This window comes from Passer domesticus, chromosome 6 (genome assembly GCF_036417665.1).
Source record: "Passer domesticus isolate bPasDom1 chromosome 6, bPasDom1.hap1, whole genome shotgun sequence".
Classification (NCBI taxonomy): domain Eukaryota; kingdom Metazoa; phylum Chordata; class Aves; order Passeriformes; family Passeridae; genus Passer; species Passer domesticus.
The window spans coordinates 53,659,191-53,672,404 of NC_087479.1; the positions used below are offsets into that span (position 1 = coordinate 53,659,191).

Sequence of the window (13,214 nt, forward strand, 5' to 3'; positions counted from 1 at the left end):
GGGTGACAAGGTGGTCTCCATGGGCTGGGAGGGTTTTTCCAGCCTAAATGATCCCATGATTATCTGGTGGGAAGGCTTCAGCCTGCCTCTCCCAAGGAATCACAGGGTGGAGGGGAGCAGGTTCTTGTGGAAGGTTTAGGCTGGGAGGAGGCAGAGCACAGGTGGGGACTGGTGTGTCTGCACCGTGGCAGGCTGGAATTTGAGGCCATCCACATCCCAGGTGTGTGGAACTGCAAAAAGTGACCTGGGACAAGGGAAAGCAAATCGGGTTGAATTCTGTGGCCGGACTTGGACACTCCATGGGAATATTCCGACACTGCCGAGGGGTTTGGCTTCCTCCCTGCTGCAGGAGCAGCTCCCAGGGACTGGGCAGGCCCAGTGCTGGTGACAGATGGATGGGCCAGTTTTTGTGTCTGTGCAGGTTGCCCACCTGGGCTGGCTGGAGAAGAGGACGGTGTCGGCGCTGTTCGAGGCTCCCCTGACGGCCACAGTGCAGGACGCGCTCCAGAACTTCCTGCGGGTAGGGAGATGGGAATGTGCAGGGAGGGGCATCACTGGCTGCATCACTGGCTGCACAGCTCACAGCCATGGGTATCACTGGCTGCATCACTGACTGCACAGCTCACAGCCATGGGTATCACTGCACAGCTCACAGGGACGGCACTGGGCCACTTGGATCTCTCCTGGTGCCTCCCCCCTGCCTGGGACCTGGGGGAAGGGAAGCTGGTGAGAAGTGTCCATTCCAGAACAGCCAGACAAAAGGATGGGTTGTTGCAGATGTCAGAATTACAGCCCTCAGTGCTGGGAATTGGTTTAGGGGAGTTGGTTTTCCTTTCTCAGGCTGCACAGCGATCCCTTGCTCTGTGCTGGATACATCTGGGATGTGCTTCCAGGGTCTGGGAGCCGGCAGCTCCTCCCTCAGAATGTTTTACTTAAAGCCTGGCTGACTGTTTCAGACTTTTCCAGACAACTGCTTGAAGGTTTCAGAGGCATAGTGCTTTATGTATTTATTAGGATTCTCCTTCCTGCCATCTGGAGAATCCCAATAAATACATAAAGCACTACGCCCCAGAAACCTTCAAGCAATACAATAAGTACATAAAAGCACTATTTTTTTTCCTTTAAAAGCTGCAGTGAGCCTGATGTAAGGATTAACTGTATCCTTGCATATCCTAATGTCTGCTCTTCCCTCTCACACCCTGCCTCTGTTCCTGTAGGTCGAGGAGCTGAGCCCAGGGTTTTCCAAAGCAGGAAGAGTTTACATTGCCAAGGTAAGCACTCACTTCTTGTTTGTTCAGAGGATAAGAAATATTTGTATTAAAAATCACCTTTGGCTGTAAAGTGCTGACTAGGTGGAAAATGCTCCATGCAGTAGCAAAATTTTATAGGATGATAATATTTGCTTTTGTCCTTTACATCTTTTTAGGCCAAATCACCTTGTGCAGAGGCTTTAAAATTCAGGGGTTTTGCCTTTGAGTCACCCAGTGGAGCATCCCTGGTTTTTAACAGATGAAATTCTGTGTAAAGCAGGCATGGTGACTTGGCAGCTGTGGGCTGGAGGTTTAATCCTTCCCCACCATGACTTCTGTGGTGATAAAGCCAGAGAATCATGGGGAGAAGTAAAGGATAAAGGATTTCTCTTTCCAGTCTTGAGCCCTCTTGCTGAGGGGTTTCTAGCACCCACTTCCTTTTCCTGAGTGTATTTCATGGTCTCCAAATACCTCCAAGACTCTCTGGGCACCCAGAATCTTCCTGTTCCCAGAGGAATCACTGTGCCTCAGCTGCTGGTCACATGGAGATTATTTCATACCTATTTTGGCACCTGAGACTCCTGTAGATAATATTTATTACATTTTCAACAGACTGGGGAATGATGTGCTCCCAGGAGAGAGGTTTTGTGGAGAAAATGGTGTGAGGAAGAGGGGAACAGCAACTGAAAATCAAAGTAGAGCTTTGAAAAGGGTGAAAACCACAGAGACACCTTAAAATGTCCAAACAAAACCCAATCTCCTTCCCCAAAATGAAAGAGTCAAGTATATTTAGTATTCCAAGATCTGGTGGTGCTTCTGAGGCCTCGTGGCTGAGGGATACTGCAGGAGGTGCCAGTGCAAAGGGTGCAGAGGCAGGAGCAGCTCTTTTTAGCAGCTGCCCAGTTGCATTTGCTGCCTGTTTCCCCCACATAACCCCCGTGCTGTGGCCATTTCCCTTGGCAGTGCTACAGGGACCTGGGCAACGCCTCGGCGGCCGTGCTGTGGATGGACCTGGCCGCGGAGCTGCCCGGCTACACCAAAGAGGTAACGCCCAGCAGGGAGCAGAGATGGATCCTGCACCTCTGCTGCACTCCTGGCATCCCAGCTGGGTCACTGCATCCACGGGAGGGACAGGCTGGCTGGAGGGATGGAGCACCTGTGCCTTGAGGAAAGGCTGAGAGGATTGGGGTTGTTCAGCCTGGAATAAAGAAGTTCGTGGTGCCCTAATTGTGGCCTTCCAGTGACAGGGAAGAGGGAGAGAGACAATTTACAAGGGTCTGGAATGACAGGAAAAGGGGGGAATGGCCTCAAACTGAAAGAGATTATGCTTGGATCAGGGATTAGGAGGAAATCCTTCCCTGTGAGGGTGCTGAGGCCCTGGCACAGGTTGCCCAGAGAAGCTGGGGCTGGCCCATCCCTGGAAGTGTGCAAGGCTTGGAGCAACCTGGGCTAGTGGAAGGTGTCCCTGCCCAGGAGCTGCATGGGCTTTAAGATCCTCTTCAACCCAAACCATTCCAGGACTCCATGATATGCTTAAAAGCTGGTTTGGGGTTGGAGAAGAAGAAGGGAAAGGGTGTTTTTTATTTGTTTTGAGCTGTACATTTATCTATTTCCCTCTTGCATTTCCAGGATGCAGAAAGTGAGAAGGAACTTGAGGAGATGCGCTCAGTCTGTGAGGAATAATTTTGGAAAAACTCATCCCACTCCAGAGACAGTAAAATTCCAAATGGATTTCATGATCCTGAAATTACAAGTACCCTTCATGGATAAGCCACAAGAGCTTACAGGAAGACACCCAGCAGCACATCCAGGAAAACATCTTGGAATTAATGGGATAAAATTGTGATTTATTTTCCTTTGCAGAGCACTGCATGTGTTTGATTTTAGGATCCCTAAAAATGTTACATTCCTGAAAAAAAAGGGGGGAATGTTTCTAGGTAGAGTTTGTGATATAAAAACATTTTTGGTTATATATGTGTGTATATATATATGGCAGATATATGTGAGATAGATACTTTGTGATATAAATATGTATTATATATTTTTATATGTGTGTGTATAAATATATATATATTTATTTATATATTATATATATATATGCACATATATATTTTGTATCACACTCTCTACCTGTCAGAAATCCTTGTTGGTGAGTTCCCAATTCATTCCTGAGGAGAAGTTGAGCCAAATTTTTTCCAGTTGATTTGTATTGTCTTTTCCATAGTAATTAATGGAATCAGTTGTAATAACTGTTTAATGGCTTTTGTGGATGTTTTGGGGTGATCAGTTTCCAAGTGGGACCAAGGAACTCCTCTGCACAATCCAGACTGGATTTTAAGAGGTTCATGAGTCAAAGAAGTGAGGAATAGGATTTTAAACTTCAGGAGTTTCTCCCAGTGATGTTTCTGTCTTCCTTCACACGAGGCTGAAAACTTCTGTCCCTCCAAACTGTGCTGCTGTGGTTTAGATGGAATGACTGAGTTTGGGAAGTAGTTCTTGATCAACAACAGGCCACAGGGGTGGCAGTGTCCTGTGGCAAGGAGGATGTTTGGCTGCGATGATCTTCTGCCGCTGACCAGATTAATTCTCTCCGCATTAATTATCTCCTGGACTAACGAGGCGACGCCAAGGAGGTGAAGCTGACATTCCTGATGACTGACATTCCTCTTGCAGCTCCTGGGGACCAAACAGCAACGGGGAATTGTGCTGGATGCTGACACAGATGGGCAAGGAAAACGTGTTGTGGAGTGCCCCACATACTTACCAAGTCTTCATTGATATCCCTTAAAATTCCAATGGCAGCTACTGAACACTAAGTCCTGAATGTCTCTTTCAAGCTGGGGTGGTTGTGAGGGGTAAAGTGAGGAGTGTGTGAGTAAAACATTCCTTAATTCACCTTTTTTCCCCTTGCACTGTGGTGGGTTTGTTACTTCCTGAAAATAACACTGAAGGGGAGAAGTGCAGCAAACTCCAGCACCAAAACTTCTGGGTTGCAGGGCTGGGTGACAGCCTCGGGGCAGGCATTGGCCAGAGCACAGATGGGGAGGTTTGGGAGGATTTGGAGGATCTGGATGGAGTGATGGGCCTGTGCCAGTGCAGGTGTGGCCGTGGGCTCCTTGTCAGGAATGTGGGGCAGCCCCGGGGCAGGGGGAGCTGAGAGCTGGGGCAGTGTCTGGGGCTGCTCCAGGGCAGCTCAGTGTTTGCCCTGGGGCTGGCCCCCCACGCTGAGGTTCAGCAGGAGCAGGGCACAGATGCTGCATTTTGTGCACCCTGAGAGTTTCTGTCTCCCTGGGGATTTCCTGCCGGGATGGGGCAGCGCAGGGAGCAGAATTAAACCTGCAGCTCCCGTGGCCATTGCTGGCCTTGGTCTCCCTGTGCTGCCATCAGACTGTGGGAATTTGCTGTGTCACTGCCACTGCCACCCCCCTGGGGGCTGTGTCCTCCTGCAGCCCTTCCCAGCCCCAGCCCGAGCTCCAGTGGTGCCTCTGCTGTGCTGGGAGTGTTTGCTGGGAATGGGCCTCACCCCTGGAGTATCCTTTTGTTCCAGAGCAGACTCCAGAGCTTTTGGGCTCCTCAGCTTCAGGCTTTGATTGCAAAAGTCCCTGGAAAGAAGAATGACAGTGGGGTTTGTCCAAGTGGTGCTTTCAGACCCCTCCTGGCAGTCTGTGCTTTGTGTTGGAGGCTGTTGTGCATTTGCCCTGCAGGGAGTGAATGTCCCCTTCCCCATTCAGCCCAGCAGCTCCCAAAGGCTCTTACAGGAATATTTATCCTTTACTTCCCTCTGTGATAACCTCCAGCTGCTGTGAGCCATTCCTTGATTTCTGCTGGAGAAAACCTCATGGCAGAGGAGTGTGCAGAGGAGCCCAGAGCTGTGTTTGGAGCAGAGAGCTGAGAGCTGCATCTGCCTGTGCTGCCCCAGCCTGGCACCATCCTCAGGAGCAGCCTGGGCAGATGGGATTGGATGGAGCAAAATCCCTTCATGGGTGAGGTCTTCTCCTGTGCAAACCAGGCAGGGGGCAGGCAGTGAACTTTGGAAATCAGCTCGTTTCCCCAGAAAGCATCACTCCCCTCAGCAGGAGTGACAGGACCTGTGCCCACTGCTCAGGATTCACCCGGCCAAAATCAAGGGCAAAGGTTGGTTTGGGTCTGAGAACTTGAAATAACTTTGAAACAAAAGCAATCACCCTTTTCTTCTTGCTCTCTTCCTTTCAGATGCTGGAATTGCCTCCTGGATGTGCACTGAGCTCTCGCTGCAGGGAACTGCCAGGCCTTGATGGTTGTGAGTTCATGTTCTTCTCACTGGGGAATTGGAAATAATTATTAATTAATTGGAGAAATGTTTTCTGAAACCTTTCCTCTTTGCTGGTAGATCTTCTCTTTCTGCCTTGGAATTTACAGCTGTTCCCTGCTGTCATTTGCCCTCCTGAATTCCTGACTGGAGCAGCTCCTAACTGGGGAAACCTGGGATAACTCAGGGGGGACAGAGGTGACATTTTTAGCTGGAAGCCTGGGGCAGTTGAGAGGGGACACAAGAACTGTTTGTGTAGAAAATGTGAGGGGATGTCAAGGGGAGCAAGGTGGCATTTTGAGGGAAAAGCTGAGGTGATGTTTAGGGGAGAGAATGCAAATTTCTGGAGTAGAAAAGAGTTAATATTGTACTGGAAGGAAAATTTGGGGGTAAAACTCAAAGTAACCTGTAGGGGACAGAATGAACATATTGGAGCAAAATTGAGGGACTCAGTAGTAGACAAGGAAAATTTAGGAGGCAAAACTTGACAAATCCCAAGAGTAGAAATGAATACTTTGAGGGAAAAATGAGGTGATGAGTACTGAGCATGGGGGGAAAATCTGGGGGCTAAATCTGAGATATCTCTAGAGGAGAGCATGAACAAACTGAGGTAATGTGAGGGAATCATTTGTGGGCAGATGGGGAAACTTTGGGGTAAAAATTATATGGAATAATCTGCAGAGTGAACATTTTGAAGTAAAAATTAGGTACACATGGAAATTTTGGGAGTAAATCTTGACAAAAGCTACATGGTAGAAAGCAAATAATATTGAAGGGAAAATGAGGGAATCAGTAGTGGACAGGTTAGGGGAATTTTGAGGGGAAAAACCTGAAATAATCTAAAGGTTGAGAATTAATATTTTAGGTAAAAATGAGGTAATAAGTTGTGGACAGTTAAGGAAGATTTTGGGGGTTAAATCTCTAGGGGGAGTGTGAACACTGAAAAACTGAGGCAGTTACTGGGAGTAGGCAAGGAAATTTTGGGGGTAAAACTTGGGAAAATCTGTAGGGCATAGAATAAACATTGAGGTAGAAATGAAATTATCAGTAGTCAACATTAGGCAGAATTGGGGGGGCAAACCCTGAGGTAATTATGTAGGAACAATAAGGGATTTTGGGAAAAAATCTGACACAATTTGCAGGGGACAGAATGAACATTTGGGGGATAAGAGACATAACCTGTGTGGTTTTGGTTTTAAAATCTAGTTAGTATAAATGGGATGGACATTTTGGTAATAAAATCTGAGTTAATCTGTAGAGGAAACAATGGATATTTTGAGGTGAAAAGTAGTGGGCAGGTAGGGAAAGCTGACAGAGTAAATTGTGAGGTAATCTCTAGGAGAGAGCAGGAGCATCCTGAGGTAAACTGAGGGAATTGCTGTGGACAGGTGGGTAAATCTGGGGATAAAACTTGAGGGAATCTCCATGGTAGAAAATTAACATTTTGAGGTAAAAAATGAGGTACTCAGAGGTGGAGAGGTGGGGAAAGTTTCTGGGATAAAATGTGAGGTGACCTGTAGCAGAGAGGATGCACTTCATGGGGTAAACTGAGATAACCAGTTATGGACAGGCAGGGAAATTACTGGGGGATAAAAACTGAAAGCATCTGTAGGGTAAAGAATGAAAATATTGAGGTAGAAATGGGGTAATAGGGAGTGGACAGGTAGGGAAAGAATGGGAGTAAAGCTTGGGGTAATCTCCAGAATAGAGAAAGAATGCTTTCTTGTAAAGAGTGAGGAAATTGGAAGGGGACAGACAGGGAAAATTTGGAGGGAAAATCTCAGATAATCTCAAGGTGAGGGAAGGACTGTTCAGAGGTAAACTCGGGACTCACTGTGTCCTCCTTCCTTGGCAGCAGCCAGCAGGGAAGGGAGAAGAGGCCTCAGGCTGGAGAGGGGCAGGAGAAAGGCAGTGTGGGCAGAGGAACCCCCCTGGTGTCACCAGGGCACCCATGGGGAACAGAATGGACACTCTGGGAGCAAATGGAGGTGATCAGATCGTCCCTTTGGGGCGGTGCTGGCATTTAGATCATTCCAGCCCTTTGGCTGCTGAAATTTCCCAGCCTGGGGCTTTGGCTGCCAGGGCAGCACAAAGATTGTTCCCTGTGTGCTGCCCAGATTTGGGGTTCAGCTTTGCCGTTTAGATGAATTAGAGCTGTAGCCCTGAATTCCTGCTGGAATAACCTCCCAGTGCCTCATGCAGCACGGATATTCCCACACAGCACTGCCTATTGAATATTTAACAGCAGCGGTGCCAGGAGCCAGCAGAGGTTCCAGGGAGCTCAGCGGGATCAGGACAAGGCCAGGCTGATATTCCACAGCATTCGCTGTTTTTAACCCTTTGCTGTTCACCCAGCCCCAGCCCTGTCCCAGGGCACTGGACAGAGCTCCCTGGGATCCAGGGGCCTCCCCGCCCTGCGCGGCTCCAGCGGATGTTTGGGAGCAGCAGAGGGCGGTGCCGGGCGCTCCCGGCCGTGCTGGGGCAGCCCCTGTGCCCGGGCAGGACATCTCTCCCTGCAGAGCTGAGCTCCTTCCAGAGCCTCGGGAGCGCCTCTGGGAGCTCTTTTCCCTGAGGAAAGGGATGCACAGCCCTGCCCCCAGGGCGCCTGCAGTGGGACCCACCTGTGGGAGCTTCCCATCCGTTCTGCAGCTCCAGCTGGCTCCCTGGAAAACTCCAAACTTCATCCAAACAAAACTCCACCTAACGCCCACCTTGCATTTTAAGGCATCTCGAGGGCACTGCTCGGGATGGAATTTCTGTGAGGGAAATTCTTTGGCTTTAAGGCCGCTGATGGAGGCTGTCCCCAGGCTGGAAGGGAAGGGACTGGGGTGGCTGGGACATACCTGGTGGCCGTGTGGCAGCTCCAGGGGGCGGGCACCGGGAATTGCTGTCGGAGCTCCTCTGCAGCCCCCACGTGCCGGCGCTCCCGGCCCTGCCAGCTGTTCCTCGGGTGGTTTTGGGATGTCAGCGGGCTCTGCCCGGGCTGCAGCATCTCCGGGGCCCGTTCAGAGCAGCCCCTGGCCGAGAGCCGCGGGCAGCCCTGGCTCCGTGTCCATCCCGGCGCTGCCCGGGCATCCCGGCGCCCGTCCCGGGACGCGCCTGGCACGCTGCCCGCCGCGGGCAGAGCCTGGGGCACAGCTCCTCCCGGTGCCACCGAGGAGAGAGGGGCCGGGCCCCGCCCGGGGCTCCTCCTCCCGCCCCGCGTTCCCGCTGGGACACACCGAGGGAGCACCGGGAGCGTTCCTGGCAGGGAGCAGGAGTCCCCAGGGCTCCGAGCAGCCCCGGGCTCAGCCCCAGCGGGACTCCGGGCTGGGAGCGCTCACCTGCAGGAAACGCCCCTCTGCCGGCGGGACAGCGCTGGCACTGCACGGGAACACGGCTGGTCTGGCTCCTTCCTGCCTGGAAAGGGACACGGCACAAGCACCTTTACCGCCATCAGGGAAATGCTGCAAAGGGCAGGAAAGCAGGGTTATTGGAAGACCTGCTCCTTGTGTGTCCCTTCCCACTCAGGATATGTAATGACCGCGAAATAAAGTCTAAACCCTTTTCCCTGGCTCTTTGAACCCAGAGGTTGTTTTTTTTTTTTTTTTTTTTGTATTGGATAGTGCAACCATAGGGAAAGGGGGGCAAAGGAGGGAGAGAGGGAGAGCACCAGGTCTCACCTGGCAGGTGGCGGATGAGGGACCCGAACAGAACCGAGCCCCGCTGGGGCCCCATCCCGCACCGGGCACAGCCCCAGCGCCCGGCCCGGGGCGGCTCCTCCGGCCCGCGGCGATGCAGTCCCGCTCGTTCCGCGGGGCGCGGCGGGCGGGAGCCCCGGGGGTGCGGGCACGGGGGAGGGGGCGGCGGGCGCGGCTCCGCACAGGGGCGCCGGGGCTGAGGGGGCTCCGCATCCCGCGGGGGCCGCGCTCCGTGCCCGCCAGGGGGCGCCCCGCGGGCGGCGCTGAAGGAGCGGCGGGGCCGGAGCGGGGCCGGGAACGGAGCGGGGGCCCGGGAACGGAGCCGGGGCCCGGGAACGGAGCCGGGGCCCGGGAACGGAGCGGGGGCCCGGGAACGGAGCGGGGGCCCGGGAACGGAGCGGGGGCCCGGGAACGGAGCGGGGGCCCGGGAACGGAGCGGGGGCCCGGGAACGGAGCGGGTACCCCGGGGCCGGAGCGGGTACCCCGGGGCCGGAGCGGGCGGAACCCGCGCCCCGCCCGCTTCCAGCCGCCATCCGGCGCCTGCCCCGGGAGAGCGCCGCGCTCCTGCCGGGCCCGGCATCAGCACAGCCCGGCTCCCCGGGGCCGCAGCGGGACCCGCCCGCAGCCCCGCGCTCCAAGCGGGAGCGGCAGCGCCGGGCTCGGTCCGCGCCCGTCCCGGAGCGGCTCCTCCCGCTCGCGGTGACCCCGATCCCGGTCCCAGCCCCAATCCCGCCGCGGTTCTGCGGCCCCGCGACCCGCAGCCCGCCCGGCGAGGGAGAAGCGGCTCAGCCCGGGATCCCCCGCAGACACCGGCGGGACCCGGACCCGCATCCCCAGGCCCGGGTCCCGTTCCCGGCCCCACCGCAGCGCCTCGAGCTCCGCGCAGCGCCGGGAGCAGCCCCCGGTCCGGGGCTCCGCACAGCGCCCCGAGCGACGGCCCCGCCGGTCCCGGGATGAGCATCCAGCGCAGAAAGCGGGGCGGGCGCGGATCCGCCGGGATTTACGGGCGCGGGCGGGGCGGGGCCGGCTCAGGTGTGAGGGGCGGGGCCGGCTCAGGTGTGAGGGGCGGGGCCGGCTCCGGTGTGAGGGGCGGGGCCGGCTCAGGTGTGAGGGGCGGGGCCGGCTCAGGTGTGAGGGGCGGGGCCGGCTCAGGTGTCGGGGCCCAGAGCGCCTGCGCGGGGCGGGGCCAAGGGTATTTAAGCGCGGGGAATGCGTTCAGGAGCCATTTGCCCCTCGGCGCTCGGAGGGGAAGGTTGCTTCGCGACGGGCTCCATATTTCTCTATTTATTTCTTTTTCTTTACGTTTCTTTTTACCTCTTTTCTTCTCATACCTCTCTCTCTCCCTCCCTTCCTCCCCTCCCCCACCCCCTACACCCTCCCCCCCCCCCTACCCCCCCCCCTCCCTCTCCCCCCTAGCCCTCCCCTCCCTCCCCCCCCGGGCCGGTGCCCCCGACCCTTCCCATCCCCGCACCCACCCCAGCCCTGCCCTGCCCCTGTACCCTCCCCCTCCTTCCTCCACGCTCCCTTCCCCCCACCCCGGCTCCCACCTGCCTCCTCACCCTGCTCCTCTTGCCCCGGTTCCTCCCCACCTGCCCCGAATCTTCACCCTGCTTCCTTCACCCTTCTTTCCCCTCTGCCTTCCCCTATTCCTCCTCTTTCCTCTTCACCTTGACCCCCCACCTGTCCTCCATCCTCGTCCTCCATCCCCCGCCCGTCCTGCCCCCGTCCCTCCCTGCTCCCCTGCCCACCCCGACCCCCCGACCTGCCCTCCGTCCTTGACCCACCCGACCACCCCTCTGTCCCCCTATTCCCGTCCTCTGTCCCCTCTGGTTCATTGCCCGCAGCCGCGGGGCTCGGGGCGCCGGAGAATAAAGCCCGGAGGGCCGGAGCCCGGCGCCCCCGCCGTCCCTGGAGCCCCCACACGGGGCCGGGCCCGCTCGGCGGGTCCCCCCACACCGGTCCAACACAGCGCCCGACAGCGCCGGGGCTCCGGCTGTCCCGACATCACACTGGGGGTCCCCGGGGAGGGGGGATCGGGGGGCGGGGGTGGGGGGGGTCAGGCAGGGCCCCCTCCTGAGGAGGGGGCCCGGGGGGGAGGGGGGTGGGTTAGGGGCGGGAGGGAGGGAGGGCCCCCTCCGGAGGAGGGGGTCCCTGGGAGGGGGTTGGGGGGGGCCCCCTCCGGAGGGGGGGGGTCCGGGGCAGGGGGCGGGGGGGGGCACTCCCCCCTGCAGGCCCCGCCCCCTGCTCCGGACCCCCTCCCCCGGACGGGGCTGCCCCGGCCCCTCCCCGGGACCCCCTGCTCCGGACCGGGGCCCGGGGAGGGAGGGGGGGCGGGTGGGTGGGGGGGCAGGACGGGAGGGGCCGTTTGTCTGTCCGGCGGTCTCTATGTGCGCTCACGCTGCAGAGTGACGTGACCCCCTCTGCTTCCCCCCCACCCCGCCCGCCCCCCCTCCCTCCCGGGCCCCGGTCCGGAGCAGGGGGTCCCGGGGAGGGGCCGGGGCAGCCCCGTCCGGGGGAGGGGGTCCCGAGCAGGGGGCGGGGCCTGGAGGGGGGAGTGCCCCCTCCGCCCCGCCCCCTGCCCCGGACCCCCCCCCTCCGGAGGGGGCCCCCCCAGCCCCTCCCAGGGACCCCCTCCTCCGGAGGGGGCCCTCCCTCCCTCCCTCCCCAACCCACCCCCCTCCCCCCCGGGCCCCCTCCTCAGGAGGGGGCCCTGCCTGACCCCCCCACCCCCGCCCCCCGATCCCCCCTCCCCGGGGACCCCCAGTGTGATGTCGGGACAGCCGGAGCCCCGGCGCTGTCGGGCGCTGTGTTGGACCGGTGTGGGGGGACCCGCCGAGCGGGCCCGGCCCCGTGTGGGGGCTCCAGGGACGGCGGGGGCGCCGGGCTCCGGCCCTCCGGGCTTTATTCTCCGGCGCCCCGAGCCCCGCGGCTGCGGGCAATGAACGAGAGGGGACAGAGGACGGGGAGACAGGAGAGAGGGAGGAGGGGTAGGGAGAGGGGATCGGGGTGCGGATGAAAGCGGGAGGAAAGGAAAGGAAAGGAAAGGAAAGGAAAGGAAAGGAAAGGAAAGGAAAGGAAAGGAAAGGAAAGGAAAGGAAAGGAAAGGAAAGGAAAGGAAAGGAAAGGAAAGGAAAGGGAAACGTGGACAGAGGAGGGAGACGGGGGAATAGAAGGAATTAACGGGGTAGGGACAGGAGAGGAAGGAGTGGGGGGGGTTTGGGGGACAGAGGGAAGAGAGGGAAGAGAGAAAAAGCAGGGGAGCACGGGGAGGAGGAAGGAGGGGTAGAGGGGGACAGGAGGGGAGGCCGAATGTCCCGCGCCGCTCCTGGGGAGCGCGGACACGGAGCCGCCGCCCGCACCGAGCTCGCAGTGAGCAAATGGCGGCGGAGGCGATTTCCGGGCTTTAAATCACCTCGGCCCCGCCCCGCGCAGCCGCGCTGGGGCCCCGCGCACCTGAGCCGAGTTTGCCCCGCGCACCTGAGCCGGGCCCGGCCCCGCCCCGCGGAGCCCCGGCCCCGCCCCGAGCCCCGCCCCACGGAGCCCCGCCCCCGCCTCTGGATCCGCCCCCGGGCCCCGCCCCACGGGGTTCGGGCCCCGCCCCTCGGAGCATCGGTCACGCCCCTGGCCACGCCCCACGCAGCTCCTGCCCCGCCCCTGGAGCAGCCCCCGGGCCCCGCCCCACGGAGCCCCGGCCCCGCCCCTCGGCCCCGCCCCTCGGCCCCGCCCATCGGCCTCGCCCCTCGGCCCCGCCCATCGGCCCCGCCCATCGGCCCCGCCCATCGGCCCCGCCCATCGGCCCCGCCCATCGCTGCCCGCCCCGCTCCTCCCGCCGGGGCCGGGCCGGGGCTGGAGCGGCACCGGGAGCGGGGCTGGTACCGGGTCCCGCCGCTGTCCCGGGGTCCGGGCGGTGCCCGGGGCCGGTACCGGGAGCGGGGCCGGTACCGGGTCCCGCCGCTGTCCCGGGGTCCGGGCGGTGCCGGGGCCGGTGCCGGGCCC

At 58.7% G+C, this 13,214-nt stretch overlaps 1 protein-coding gene and 1 long non-coding RNA gene across 5 annotated transcripts in view; one reads left to right on the forward strand and one right to left on the reverse strand.

Moving 5' to 3' along the window:
* DNAJC17 (DnaJ heat shock protein family (Hsp40) member C17) overlaps positions 1-3,105 on the forward strand; it is a 41,653-nt gene extending 38,548 nt beyond the window's left edge. For all 3 annotated transcript variants that reach the window (XM_064425740.1, XM_064425741.1, XM_064425744.1), the window contains 4 exons: positions 422-520; positions 1,218-1,271; positions 2,214-2,294; positions 2,880-3,105. In XM_064425740.1, coding sequence (XP_064281810.1) covers positions 422-520; positions 1,218-1,271; positions 2,214-2,294; positions 2,880-2,933 — 288 coding nt within the window. In that variant the 3' untranslated portion in view covers positions 2,934-3,105. The remainder of the gene's footprint in view (positions 1-421; positions 521-1,217; positions 1,272-2,213; positions 2,295-2,879) is intronic.
* On the reverse strand, positions 2,882-8,567 carry LOC135303675 (uncharacterized). 2 transcript variants are annotated; one of them, XR_010365114.1, is made up of 5 exons: positions 8,382-8,567; positions 8,160-8,276; positions 5,435-5,549; positions 4,774-4,852; positions 2,882-3,926 (listed from the first exon to the last, which is right to left on the reverse strand). It is a non-coding gene; the product is annotated as an uncharacterized LOC135303675 (long non-coding RNA). The 2 variants fall into 2 exon arrangements; XR_010365113.1 differs by having other exon boundaries at positions 8,160-8,294.
* Positions 8,568-13,214: the final 4,647 nt, after the last annotated feature.